This window comes from Colobus angolensis, unplaced genomic scaffold (genome assembly GCF_000951035.1).
Source record: "Colobus angolensis palliatus isolate OR3802 unplaced genomic scaffold, Cang.pa_1.0 Scaffold74, whole genome shotgun sequence".
Classification (NCBI taxonomy): domain Eukaryota; kingdom Metazoa; phylum Chordata; class Mammalia; order Primates; family Cercopithecidae; genus Colobus; species Colobus angolensis.
The window spans coordinates 10,780,148-10,794,417 of record NW_012121154.1 but is presented as its reverse complement, the minus strand read 5'-3'; the positions used below and the strand labels follow the sequence as shown (position 1 = coordinate 10,794,417).

At 41.3% G+C, this 14,270-nt stretch overlaps 1 protein-coding gene across 2 annotated transcripts in view; it reads left to right on the top strand.

Moving 5' to 3' along the window:
* Positions 1-16: 16 nt before the first annotated feature.
* DNAJC2 (DnaJ (Hsp40) homolog, subfamily C, member 2) overlaps positions 17-14,270 on the top strand; it is a 30,755-nt gene continuing 16,501 nt past the window's right edge. For both annotated transcript variants that reach the window (XM_011927748.1, XM_011927747.1), the window contains exons 1-5: positions 17-330; positions 2,422-2,612; positions 6,539-6,614; positions 12,756-12,854; positions 13,821-13,962. In XM_011927748.1, the coding sequence (XP_011783138.1) occupies positions 267-330; positions 2,422-2,612; positions 6,539-6,614; positions 12,756-12,854; positions 13,821-13,962 (572 nt within the window). In that variant the 5' untranslated portion in view covers positions 17-266. The remainder of the gene's footprint in view (positions 331-2,421; positions 2,613-6,538; positions 6,615-12,755; positions 12,855-13,820; positions 13,963-14,270) is intronic.

The following is a 14,270-nucleotide window of genomic DNA, read 5'->3' as shown; positions in this document are numbered from 1 at the left end:
GTGCGACTTGGTCTCCAGCCGGATCTCAGTCAGTGTGGAACTAGGTTGCCGCACACGTTGGCGGGGGTGGGAGGGTGTCAGACTGGACTCCGTACCACGAAAGATCCATCCCGGAAGTGCTTACTGGTCGTCTCCATGCGCCGGTTCCTGGGCGTCGTAGAGCCAAGGCGCGAGGCTGGGACTGAGACGTAGAGCTAGGGGGACCGTAAGCGCCCTCCGCCCGGGACGTGAACCGCTGCTCCCACCGGGCTAGACCCGGCGCCATCATGCTGCTCCTGCCAAGCCCCGCGGACGGCCGGGGCACCGCCATCACCCACGCTTTGACCTCTGGTAAGTGTCCACCCAACCCCGGTTCCTTCCCACCTCAGCCGCCCCTTCTTCAGTCCTCCGCCTTGGCAACCCTGGGCTCTCTCTACCCTTGACCCTGGCGACTAGCCCCGGGGCCGTGTGGAGCCGTAATGGGTGCGTTTTTGCTCCGTATTGTAAAGTAATCCTACCCTAGATTAGAAAGAAGGAGGGTGAGGGGTGCCTTCCTTTTGCTCCTACCGTTGCTTCCTCCTCTCGCCGCTGCTGACTCATGGATTGGGCTGAACATTTCGGGACCGAACCCCTCAATACCCCAGAAAGATTCACATAAGCCTCTCTTTGCCTACGGCGGAAAGACTACGCGCAGCGAGCACCCCACGTGCCTGGGGTCGTACAAAGCTTTGCTGCTGGCGGTCTCAAACACCTTTCTCCCTCTCTATGTTAGTTCCGGCCTTATTTTTTAAGTGTCACAACTCAGACACCGCTCCTCATATTCGGTGTTAAAAGACTGTACTACTGAAAAGATCCGCGTAGATTTTGAAAGGCAGTTATTACAAGTGAAACTTGTCCTGCTGCTGTAGGTTTTAGATTTATGGCCCAGTACAGTCATGAGTATTGTAAACTTAAGAGTCTCCAGTTCCAGTCATCTACAGTAATTCCCATAGCCAGGTACATAGGCGTTTGTTGAATGTGATTTTGAACATTACCCATGGCACGTGTTGCATTTGTGTGTCTCCGTGTGCCTCTTACAACTAGAGGAAAAGGCTTAAAAGGCAGTGTTCTTAAAAGCCACACACACCCGTGGTGTTTTAATCCTCTCCTGTGTAAGGTGGAGGAAATCTTAAACTAAATTTTTCAGGGATTTTCCTTTTTCGAATTGCTAATATACACATGTACAGTGATTTACCGCCACTTCCGAGGAATAGATGATACCTTTACTACAAGTTTTTAATTTCAGAGAGTTTTTATGGTCTCATTCAAGCTTCCTAGGAACTGTATGAGATAAATAGGTATTGTTCCCATTTTATAGGTGAAGACATCCTGATTCATTTCAGGCCACATAGCCACTGTCAGACCTAGTCTGAAACTCAGAGTGTCCGGTAGCTCACACCTGTAATCCCAGCACTTTGGGAGGCCGAGGTGGGTGGATCACCTGAGGTCAGGAGTTCGAGACCAGCCTGGCAAACATGGCGAAACCCTGTCTCTACTAAAAACACAAAAAAGTAGCTGGGCATGGTGGCGGGCGCCTATAATCCCAGCAGCTTGGGAGGCTGAGGGAGAAGAATCTCTTGAACTCGGGAGGCGCTGCAGTGAGCCAAGATTGCGCCATTGCACTCCAGCCTGGGCAACAAGAGCAAAACTTCGTCTCAAAAAAAAGATAGTTGTTTTTAGATTTTTTGTTTTTGGTGAGGCTAGCTCTTCGTGACAATTTATCACTGTTTATTACTTTATTAAAATTATTTGGGCGCAGTGGCTCACGCCTGTAATCCAAACACTTTGGGAGGCCGAGGCGGGCGGATCACCTGAGGTCAGGAGTTCGAGACCAGCCTGACCAACATGGAGAAACCCCATCTCTACTAAAAATACAAAATTAGCGGGGCATGGTGGTGCATGCCTGTAATCCCAGCTACTCGGGAGGCTGAGGCACGAGAATCACTTGAACCCAGGAGGTGGAGGTTGCATGGAGCTGAGATCTCGCCATTGCACTCCAGCCTGGGCAGTAAGAGCAAAACTCCATCTCAAAAAAAAAAGTAAAAAGATAAATAAATAAAATAATTCGTCTAAAAGTCAAGCAGTTTGCAACATTTCTTCCTGTTCCTCAGCTTACTCTCATATCTTGAGAAAAGTACTGATTTATTGTTGACATTAGTGAGTTTTTTTATGTTGTCAGATAACTGGAAGAGGTTGATTAAATACTCTTTAATATTAGGAAAGGATAATTTCTTGTTAACCCTCATGTAAACTGGATGACTGCAATTATTTTCTTAGTTGGTGGTTTTAAAAGTATATTCTTGTATCACTGTTTTGATTTTATTTCCTGAAAAAGTTAATTGCCTTGAAACAGATTTATTCCATGCAATACATTGAAGCCTCTCTTAACACTTTCAATCACAGCCTCTACACTTTGTCGAGTTGAACCTGTGGGAAGATGGTTTGAAGCTTTTGTTAAGAGGAGAAACAGAAATGCTTCTGCCTCTTTTCAGGAACTGGAGGATAAGAAAGAGTTATCTGAGGAATCAGAAGATGAAGAATTGCAGTTGGAAGAGTTTGCCATGCTGAAAACACTTGATCCCAAAGACTGGAAGGTATTTAATATCTGAATATTTTGTTCAGTCAGATGCTTTGTTAGACATAGACAATTTTCTTAGGAGTTTTCTGTTAATAAACCGTGTTTTAAGATGGTTCAGCAAGATGACTATAATTTAGCATCTGTTTATTACTAAGTCTTCAGTGGGTTAGCACTAGCCATGAGATACTGTCTCTGCTGGAGAAATCCAGGAAGAGTTCACAGAAAAGATAATGTTTGCACTGGTCTTAAAAGGACAGGCGGCAGTTAGTGAAGCAGAGAAATGAGAGAAGTATTCTGGGCCAAAGGAGTAAGATATACAAAGAACAAAGGAGTAAAAGAATATGTAGTGCCTCTCGAGGGATTGATGAGTCGTATAAGGTACATGCAGTATGGTGGTGAGAAATCTAGTGTCCTTAAAATCTTTTGGACTCTAGCCCAAATTCTGTTGTGTCCTTTTTACACCATGCTAAGGAAGGAATTAAAATTTATTTTGGGGACAGTAAGATGCCATCAAAAGTTTCTTAGCTAATTTTAGAAAAGTAATTCCCTTGGCAGTACAAAAAATTGATTGAAAGGGGGCAAGGGACTGGAGGGGAAGTGAATAGTTTACTGTTATAGGGCTAGTGCACTAAGGCAGACCTGTGACTGAATCCTTGAACTTACTGTGTGGCTGAGTTTTGAGGAAGAAGGGTCAGATTTCCTTTTTTTGGAGGTAGAATTGATAGGCTTTGGTGACCCTGGCTGTGTGGCACCAGAGAAAGGGAAGTATTCAGAGGTCCTCCCCAGCATTAGGGCTTGAGTGACCTGCTACAGTGTGAGGTCAGTAACCAATGCTGGGATGAGGATAAGAATGTTTGTGGGAGGTGCCGTTTGTGTCCAGGTTTGGCTATGTGAAGACTGAGGTTTGGTACCATAGTGGTGAAGCTGTCTAGTAGATGGTTAGAAACTGGTCTATGACTCCAAAAAGAGGTCAGAGCCAAAGACTTTTTGAAGTCCTTGGCACATAGTGGTAGTTGCTGTGGGGAACTGAATGACATCAGCAAGGGACAAAAGTATAAACAAATAGATAATGCTTTAGTAGCTACTTGTATAGTAGCTAAATGTGTATGCTGTGGAATTGGAGTGCCTGAATTCAAATCTGGTTCTGCCATTTGGTGCACTTGGACCTTGGGAAAGTTCCCAGACGTGTGTACTTCATTTCCCTTGTTGCTACAGTGAGATTGTTAACAGCTCAGAGGTTTATCTTGAGGATTAATAAAAGGATGCTTATAAAGCACTTAAGTTAGTACTTGCCACATGATAAATGCCAAACAAATAATGGATAAAAAGAGTTCCTATGTCATTGGTTGTTTAGAGGACTAAATGAGCTAAGGCATATGTATAAAACACTTAGAAAAGTAAGCACTCAGAAAGTGTTAGCTGATTCTCCTACCACCTCATCCATTAAAAAAAAAGAGACTGAACATTGAGGAGCATGGATATTTCCAGGGTAGGAAGAGGAGGAAAACAACAGAAGATACTAAGAAGGGTAACAGAAGTAGAAAGAAAATAAGGAAAAAGACACTTTGTTATTTGAAAAAAAGACTTCCTAAACATCAGGCACCGTATTCTTCCAGAAACTAAAGGAGGAGCAAGAGGGAAAAAGAGGCAGGGTGCGGTGGCTCACGCCTATAATCCCAGCACTTTCGGAGACTGAGTTGGGCAGATCACCCAAGGTCAGGAGTTCGAGACCAGTCTGACCAACGTGGTGAAACCCCATCTCTACTAAAAATACAAAATTAGCCAGGCATGGCAGCGCATGCCTGTAATCCCAGCTACTTGGGAGGCTGAGGCAGGAGAATTGCTTCAACCCAGGAGGTGGAGGTTGCAATGAGCCGAGATCACACAATTGCACTCCAGCCTGGGCAACAAGAGCGAAACTCTGTCTCAAAAAATAAAAAGGGAAAAAGAGTCACCTGTGTCACTGCTTCAGAAAAAGGTCAGTCACATAACATGAAAAATTATTTTAAAAAACATTGTACCTGACATGGTGACACATGCTTGTAATCCCAGCTACTCAGGAGGCTGAAACAGGAGAATCGCTTGAACCTGGGAGGTGGAGGTTGCTGTGAGCTGAGATCGTGCCACTGCACTCCAGCCTGGGCAACAAGAGCAAAATTCCATCTCAAAAAAAAACATTGGATTTAACAAACTACTTCAGTGCTCTCATTGAAAGCAAGTTGAGTAAAATGATTGGGAAGGCAAGAGATTACAGTGGATGAGGAGTGATTAGGAAGTGATGAAGTAGGACCAAAGTGTAAATACCCTTTCAAAGCTGGGTAGTAAAGAAAATGAGAGAAGATAGTAACTTGAGAAGAAGGCAGAGTCAGGAAAAGACAGAACTGGGGTGTGTCGAGATCTATAAGAGGGAGAAGGTCTTTGGTATAGAAAGAAGTAGATTGTATCAGAGTAAGGTAGCAGGGTTCATTCACTTGTTTGGTTTCTTTTCATTCATCAAATAGGGATCAAACACCATGTCAGATACTGTTCTAGGTGCTGAGGATACTGTACTGAACAAGACAGTATTACTGCTTCCACATAGCTTATATTCCAGTGACACAATAAGTAAAACAAGAACATGTAGCCATAAGTGCCATAGGATGACCATAAGCTATCAACAGGTGCTAAGAGAAAAAAGGGGTCTTTGGTCAAGTAGGTTTGGAAAATGCTAGGTTTTACAGGTTTCTGTTTATTTGTTAAATCTAATTACAGGACTTCTCAGAGCCTTTCTTAGGCTTTTGTGCCTATAAATCATCAAGGAGGCTATATAATAGTTCACATTTACTCTTTTTTAAATTTATATTTTATTTTTTTTTGATACAGAGTCTCACTCTGTTGCCCAGGGTGGAGTGCAGTGGCATGATATCGGCTCACTGCAACCTCCGCCTCCCAGATTCAAGCAATTCTCCTGCCTCAGCGTCCCAAGTAGCTGGGATTACAGGTGGGCACCACCATGCCCGGCTAATTTTTTGTATTTTTGGTAGAGACAGGATTTCACCATGTTAGCCAGGCTTTTCTCAAACTCCTGACCTCATGATCTGCCCACCTCAGCCTCCCAAAGCACTGGGATTATAGGCGTGAACTAGCACACCCTGCCTTTTTTTTAAAGACAGGGTCTTGGCCCAGTGCGGTGGCTCACACCTGTAATCCCTTGACCCTTTGGGAGGCCAAGGCAGGTAGATCACCTGAGGTCAGGAGTTTGAGACCAGCCTGACCAACAAGGTGAAACCCTGACTCTACTAAAAATACAAAAATTAGCCAGGCATGGTGGTGTGCACCTGTAACCCTGGCAACTTGGGAGGCTGAGGCAGGAGAATTGCTTGAACCCGGGAGACAGAGGTTGCAGTGAGCCAAAATGGCACCATTGCACTCCAGCCTGGGCAACAGAGCAAGACTCTCTCAAAAAAGTAAAATCTTAAAATCATTAAAAAAAAAAAAAAGAAAAAAAGACAGGGTCTTGCTCTGTCACCTATCCTGGAGTGCAGTGGCATCATCACAGCTCACTGCAGCCTCTACTTACCAGATTCAAGCAATCCTCCTACTTCTGACTCCTGAGTAGCTGGAACTACAGGTGCACACCACCACACCCAGCTAATTTTTAAAAATTTTTTTGTGGAGACAGGAATCTTGCTTTGTTGCCCAGGCTGGCCTCATATTCCTGGGCTCAAGCAATCCTCCACCTGGGCCTCCCAAAGTGCTAGGATTACAGGCTTTAACCATGGCACCCAGCCTAATCCACATTTCTCAACCTTACATGACCATAGAACCTGTTTTATACAGAACCTTTTACCAGACACCTGATGAAATGTCACTTTGGGAAATGCTATATTAAGGTACCAGAACACAAGGGATGGAATATATTGGCTCCATTTCAAATTTGACTCCCTTTTGTGTTTTTATCAGAACCAAGATCATTATGCAGTTCTTGGACTTGGCCATGTGAGATACAAGGCTACACAGAGACAGATCAAAGCAGCTCGTAAGTACTTAGTTATTTTGAAATAATCACATATCTGTTATAGGAACACCCTATGCTTTAAGTACTTAGTTATTTTGAAATAATCACATATCTGGTATAGGAACACCCTATGCTTTTTGAAAGATACACGGTATCATAGTCTGCAGCTGTAACTACATTTAACAGCATGTGTTATATTGTCATAACAAGCAAAAAACCATGGTCTCCCTTGCCTTCAGAATCAGAAGAAAGCAATCCATTTTACATGTAGACTTTCCCATTAGGGATAAGAAATTAGGATGGGGGTGTGTGTGTGGATACAGAATATTCTCCCAATGGCAAGCTTTTAAAAAATAATACTTCGCCTCTCTTTAGAAGTATGGCCAGCTGTACTTAGTGGATACTGCCTTTTTCTTTGTTTTCTTTTTTTTTAGGTTCTTTTGTAATCTTAGGTCACACCTTTATAGATATCACCCTGTCTTCTGTCCAAGAAAGTTGTCTGATGTTTTATTGTTGTTTTCATTGACAAGGTTAAAATTTAGCATGGGACAGGGTAATGTTGGGACCCCAGTCTTCATATGCCTTATAAAACACCATCCCTTAATGCTCCTAAATGTCCTATGCTTTGCAATCCGGTGGACATAATTTCTTATACACGTGATCAGTTCAACTAATAAAGTTTAGTGAAAGAGGTAAGAGATGAAGGTGATCAGTTTTCTATCTTAGGAGAATGGGAATGTTCTGCTCTCCACTCTAGAGAATGGGTAATGAGGTCAGAGAGGGTAAGATTGTGGCCACATGGAAAAGGAGTAGGGGAGTCAGGGCCTGTCAAGAAGAGGAGGCATTATACTTGAAGGAAGGTGACTGAATAAGAACGCCTATGCTAAAAATTATTAGTCAATACTTAATATAGTAGATGAACTCATAATCATCCATTACATTTAGGAAAATCACAGGAACTATTTTTTAACAAAGTGAAGGAATTTATCGGATTATTTTAAACCAGATTTGTTTAAAGGCTGGCATGATTCTAGGCAAAGCATATGCTAATGCATGTGAATAGTTATTCCAGTATACATAAATGCCAGAAAAATCCATTTGCCACGTACAAGTGTTTGTAAAGTTTTACTATATGAAAGAAGTTTTACTATATGAAAGTTGGCCGGGCGTGGTGGCTCACGGCTATAATCCCAGCACTTTGGGAGGCCAAGATGGGTGATCACCTGAGGTCAGGAATACGAGACCAGCCTGGAAAACGTGGTGAAACCCTGTCTCTACTAAAAGTACAAAAAAATTAGCTGGGCATGGTGGCAGGCACCTGTAATTCCAGCTACTTGTGAGACTGAGGCAGGAGAATCGCTTGAACCCAGGAGGTGGAGGTTGCAGTGAGCTGAGGTCGCGCCATCGCACTCCAGCCTGGGCAACAAGAGTGAGACTCTGTTTCCAAAAAAAAAATGAATAGCATAAAAAGACCAAATATGTCTCAATACAGATAAATTTGTTAATTAGAATTGATATATAACTGTGAAAATAGTTTGTGTTTTAAGGTGAAATAATTCTTTGTTTCTCAAAAGATTAAAAATGTGCAATAAATTGCAAAAGAAACATGCATTTGCTTCTGTTAAATTCACTCTCTTTTTTTGAGACAGAATTTCGCACTTGTTGCCCAGGCTGGAGTGCAATGGGGCGATCTCGGCTCTCTGCAACCTCCATCTCCTGGGTTGAAGCGATTCTCCTGCCTCAGCCTCCTGAGTAGCTGGGATTACAGGCATGTGCCACCATGCCTGGCTAATTTTGTATTTTTTGTAGGGACGGGATTTCACCATGTGGGTCAGGCTGGTCTCGAACTCCCGACCTCAGGTGATCCACCCACGTCGGCCTCTCAGACTGCTGGGATTACAGGCATGAGCCACAGCACCCGTCCTACATCCACTCTTTTTATTGGCCTTGTAGAAATAGATTTTTAGCCAGGCACAGTAGCTCACACCGGTAATCCCAACACTTTGGAAGGCCAAGGCAGGCGGATTACTTGAGGCTAGAGTTCAATACCAGCCTGGCCAGCGTGGTGAAACCCCATTTCTACTAAAAATGCAAAAATCAGCCAGATGCGATGGTGCATGCGTGTAAGCCCAACTACTTGGGAGGCTGAGACATGAGAATCGCTTGAACCTGGGAGGCAGAAGTTGCAGTGAACTGAAATTGTACCACTGTAGTCCAACTTGACCAATAGAGTGAGACTCTGTCTCATTAAAAAGGAAAAGAAAAGAAATACAGCTTTTGAATATATATTCTCTAGCCAAAAGTTTTGTAGCACCAGTGCAGAGATTGTTAACAATTAGGGTAATTATAACTTACTCTCTACCACCCTTGCGGAACATTCCATCAGTCTTTATTCAGAAAGAAGCTGTCATTCTTGCACCTCTGTCACTATAAAACACAGTTGCTACTCCCTGCTTTCTGAAAATCTATCTAAAAGTTAAAATGCAGAGTTTCTGTTTGCAAATCTGTAATTATTAGCACAAACAAACCTAATGAAAATGTAAGTCTGGTACCATTTGAGGGCCTTTGAGTGCTTGCTTCATATTACAAGCAAAGTTATTTTTGTTGAGTATATTTTGAATGTCAGTAATGAAAATAAATTAAGTGTGAAGTAGGAGCCGGCTGTGCTGGCTCACGCCTGTAATCCTAGCACTTTGGGAGGCTGAGGCGGGTGGATCACCTGAGGTCAGGCGTTCGAGACCAGCCTGGCCAACATGGCGAAACCCCGTCTCTACTAAAAATACAAAAATATTAGCTGGGAGTAGTGGCGGGTGCCTGTAGTCGCAGCTACTCGCGAGGCTGAGGCAGGAGAATGGCGTGAACCCAGGAGTTGGGGCTTGCAGTGAGCCGAGATAATGCCACTGCACCTCAGAAACTGGAAATCACCCAAATGTTTAATAACATGGAAATAGATAAGCAAACTGCTATATATTTTGGTGCAGTGTAATACTAATCAGCAATTTTTAAAAGAACAAATTGCCAATACACAGAAAAACATGGATGAATTTCAAACCATGAGTAAAAGAAGCCAGACACAGACATACTGTAAGTTACATCTACTTGAAGCTCAAGAACATACAAAAGTGGTGACAGGCATCAGAAAATGGTTGCCTCAGCTGGTAGAGGATGGGAGCCCAGTGGAAAAGGGTACAAGGGAACTTTTTGGATGATGGAAATAGCCTGTGTTTTCTTTTGGGTAGCAGTTACATGAGTGTATATGATTGTCAAAACTCACTGAACTTAATGAATTCTTAAAATCTGGGCATTTATTTTATGTAAATTTTATCTCAGTTGAATCAGATAGATATGATTAAACAAACCAAAAATACCAGTCACTTGGGAAATTAAATATATTCTTTTGAGCCTAGACAGAAATAAAAATTATGCAATAGATTTCTTTTTTTCCACAAAATTAAGATTACTGCTTTACCAAAACTTAAGGACTGGCAGCTAGAGCTGTACTTTAAGTAAATTCATTGCTTTAACCTATTCTGTTACTTTTTTCAAAAGAGGGAAAAAAGATAGGGTGGAAATTCAATTCAGAGGTTTAAAAGAATAGCACAAAGGAAGATGCAGGAAAATAAGACAATATCCCAAAATGGGTTTTATAAGAAGAATAAACAAATACAAGTTGAGCATCCCTAATCCAAAAATCCAAAGTCCAAAATGCTCCAAATTGTGAGTGCCAGTATGACACTTCAAAGGAAATGCTCACTGGAGGATTTTCGATTTTCAGATTTGGAATGGATGCTCGCCCAGTAAGTATAATGCAGATATTCCAAAATCTAAAAAAATTTGAAATCCCAAACGCTTTTGGTCCCAAGCATTTCAGAGACAGGATACTCACAACGTAGTGAAATACACAAAGAGTTAATCATGGTGGCTCATGCCTGTGATCCCAGCATTTGGAAGGCTGAGGTGGGTGGATTACTTGAGCTCTGTAGTTCAAGACCAGGCTGGACAACATGGCAAAACCCCATTTCTACAAAAAATACAAAAACTAGCTGGGCATAGTGGTGCGTGCCCATGCTGCTCAGAAGGCTGAGATAGCGCTTGAGCCCAGGAGGTGAAGAAGCCCATGCAGTGAGTCATGATCACACCACTGCACTCCACCCTGGACAGTAGTCAAAGCTGTGGTCATTGTAAAGATAACCCCAGGGCAACAATAAGTAACCAAAACAAGCCCTTGTAAAATTTACTGTTATAAAGATAGTATCACAAATCAGTGGACTAGGGAAGGATTATTAAATCACAGTAAAGATTTTGAAAAATGACAAGTTTAGATACTTTCTTGGCTATATTAAAATTCCAAAAAGATTTAAAAATTTCTTCAATCTAACTGTAGGAAATATTAATGAAACTAGAACTATTATAAGTACTAGAAGAAATTATAAAAGAAATGATCAGTAAATGTAAATAAAAATGACTACTTTTTTTTAAAACATAAGTGTTAACAAAACAGTTGGGAAAAAATTAGCAATAAACATAGTGAATTAGGAGAGGCAGCATTCAAACACAGGCTGAGGAGTCACACTGTCTGGATTAGAGCCCAACTTGGCTGGAAATTTGAGCAAGTTGCAGTGGTAGTGGCTACATAACATCTCTGTGCCTCGTTTTCCTCATCTATAAAATGGAGACAGTAATAGTACTTTCTTCATAGGATCATGGAGAATATTAACTGGTAGACAGGCCTGGCACATGTCAGCTGCTCCGTAGATGTTAACAGCTAGCCATTATTTATTGTAAAGGGACACACAGAGTCAGAAGAAAAACTGAGACAGCCCCTCCTTTTTCCCATTAAAGGATGAAAAACAAAAAAATTGTTGACCACCAGTGATAATCACAAATTTTAAATAATTATACCTACTGTGGCTGAGGCTGTGGTGAAAGAATATTCACATAGGAGTATGAAATAGTATGCCTTTTGGAAAATAACTTGTTCCATTTCCATTCATGAAGTTCACTTCTGTGATTATATCCTAAGAAAGAATCCTAAATAAGGAAAAATACTTATATTTAAAATTACTCAAGTTGGCATTATTTATTATAATGCGAAATTGGAAATGGCCCAAGTGTCCAACAGTAGAGAAATGCCTAAATTACAACAAATCTACTTGTAATACTGTATTAAGCAGTCATTTGAAAGAAAAATTTGAAGAGTTTACAAGGAAAAAACCATGGAAAATGCAAATGCTATAATGTGAAGTTGAAAAAAGCAGAATATAAATTAGTACATATGATTACACCTGAATTTTTTTGTTCTTCTTCTTTTTGAGACAGAGTCTCACTCACCCAGGCTAGAATGCAGTGGCGCCATCTCAGCTCACTGCAACCTCCACCTCGTGGGTTCAAGCGATTCTTATGTCTGAGCCACCGGAGTAGCTGGGACCACACCCATCTAGTTTTTGTTTTTTTAGTAGAAACCAGGTTTTGCCATATTAGCCAGGCTGGTCTTGAACTCCTGACCTCAAGTGATCCTCCCAGCTCGGCCTCCCAAAGTGCTGGGATTACAAGCATGAGCCACCATGCCCAGCCTACACCTGAATTTTTAAAAGCACATGCTTAAGAAAACAAAAATATCTATGCAGAAATACACCAAAATGTTAACAGTCACTGTCGTTGGCTAGGGGCACTTTGGCTAGCTCTTAAAATAATTATTTCAAGCCGGGCGCAGTTTCTGACACCTGTAATCCCAGCACTTTCGGAGGCTGAGGTGGGTGGATCACCTGAGGTCAGCAGTTCAAGACCGGCCTGGCCAACATAGTGAAACCTTGTTTCTACTAAAAATACAAAAAATTAGCTGAGCGTGGTGGGGGCACCTGTAACCCCAGCTACTCGGGAGGCTGAGGCAGGAGAATCGCTTGAACCCGGGAGGCGGAGGTTACAGTGAGCTGAGATCGCGCCATTACACTCCAGCCTGGGCAACAAGAGCAAAACTCCATGTCAGAAACAAATAATAAATCAGTTTATAATTTTCACATTGAATAATCATATATTTTACTGTGGGAGAAAAGATTCTAATATTAGCCTTACGATTTTAGAAATGGTCTACATGTAGCTCATTTTTATCTTTAGTTTTGGTGCTTAAAGTGACAAATTATCTCAATCTGACTGGTTTTGTAGATAAAGCAATGGTTTTAAAACATCACCCAGACAAACGGAAAGCAGCTGGTGAACCAATAAAAGAAGGAGATAATGACTACTTCACTTGCATAACTAAAGGTAAGAAAATACTTTAGAGTCAGGAATTTCTAATAGTAATTGTTATTTATTAATTGCTGGGATTGGGTTTCTTATGCATACTGTAGTTCATTCAACTATCCTTTGACATTTTAAAACATTTCAGTTATATCAAGTTATTTCTAATCATCACCCCAGAACCTCACTACACAAAGTGAGGTTTCCCCAACCAGCAGCATCAGCAACACCTGGCAGATTATTAGAAATGCAGTCTCAGGCCCTGCCCCAAACCTACTGATTAAAATCTGCATTTTAACAGGATCCCCAGGTGATTCTTATCAGAAGCTCATCCTACAGTTAATTCATGTAAGTGTTCTATTTAATGATGAGAATACTAAGATTTTTTTTTTTTTCGTTTCAGATGCTTTATGGGACTAAACTGTTCCTCAGATGTTTTGCTAGCCTAGTTTAAATCAAGAAGTTGATTATATCCTAGTACAGACCCTACAGTTACTTATTGCTATTTACATACACATCACTAAGCAAATTAATATAGGTTGCCACCATTTCTAAATGTTTCCTTAAATGTGATTTTACATTTTTATGCTAATTTTTAAACAGTTGTATGCACACTGTTCAAATTTACTCTTTGCCAGCTCTCTTACACAGTGCTCCAGAAGCCTAAGATCCTTCGATCTTTTACAACCTTGGGATCTAACAGTTAACTTACTAGCTATTTCTTTTTCCCCAGAGTCATCTGTTCTCTTGAAGGGTGGGTGATACTGTTTTGTCACTTGTCTACTAGAAAAATAAAGAAGGAGTTAAGTCCAGTTAGATCTAGTAGTGCTAAAGCTGTTGTTACCTAAATTAAATCCTCCCCAACCTGCAAACAAAATTTTCAAATATGAAAATTAATGACTTTTATGTTTTAAGGAGGGAAATATTTGTTTTCTTGAAAAAAAAATAGGTAAAGTTATGGTGATACGATCTTAACAATTTTTTTCTCAGCTTATGAAATGTTATCTGATCCAGTGAAAAGACGAGCATTTAACAGTGTAGATCCTACTTTTGATAACTCAGTTCCTTCTAAAAGTGAAGCAAAGGATAATTTCTTCGAAGTGTTTTCCCCAGTGTTTGAAAGGAATTCCAGGTGAGTTAAGGCATCCCTTTTGATCGTAGTGCCCTGTTGGCTTGTTTCTTGTAGTCTTCCAGGTTTCTGTTTTTTCCCTCTGATGATAGTTTCATTTATAGATTATTTCCACTGTCTCTTCCTCCTCCTCCTCCTTGTCTGCAATATTGAGCCCTTCTGGTGAACTTATTGTTCTCATTTATATTGCTCTCTGAACAGAAGTTCTACATTTCCATAGTAAAATTTCTGTTTAATTTATGGGAGGTTTCTCTTTTAAATTTACTTGGGCTGGGCACAGTGGCTCACACGTGTAATCCCAGCACTTTGGA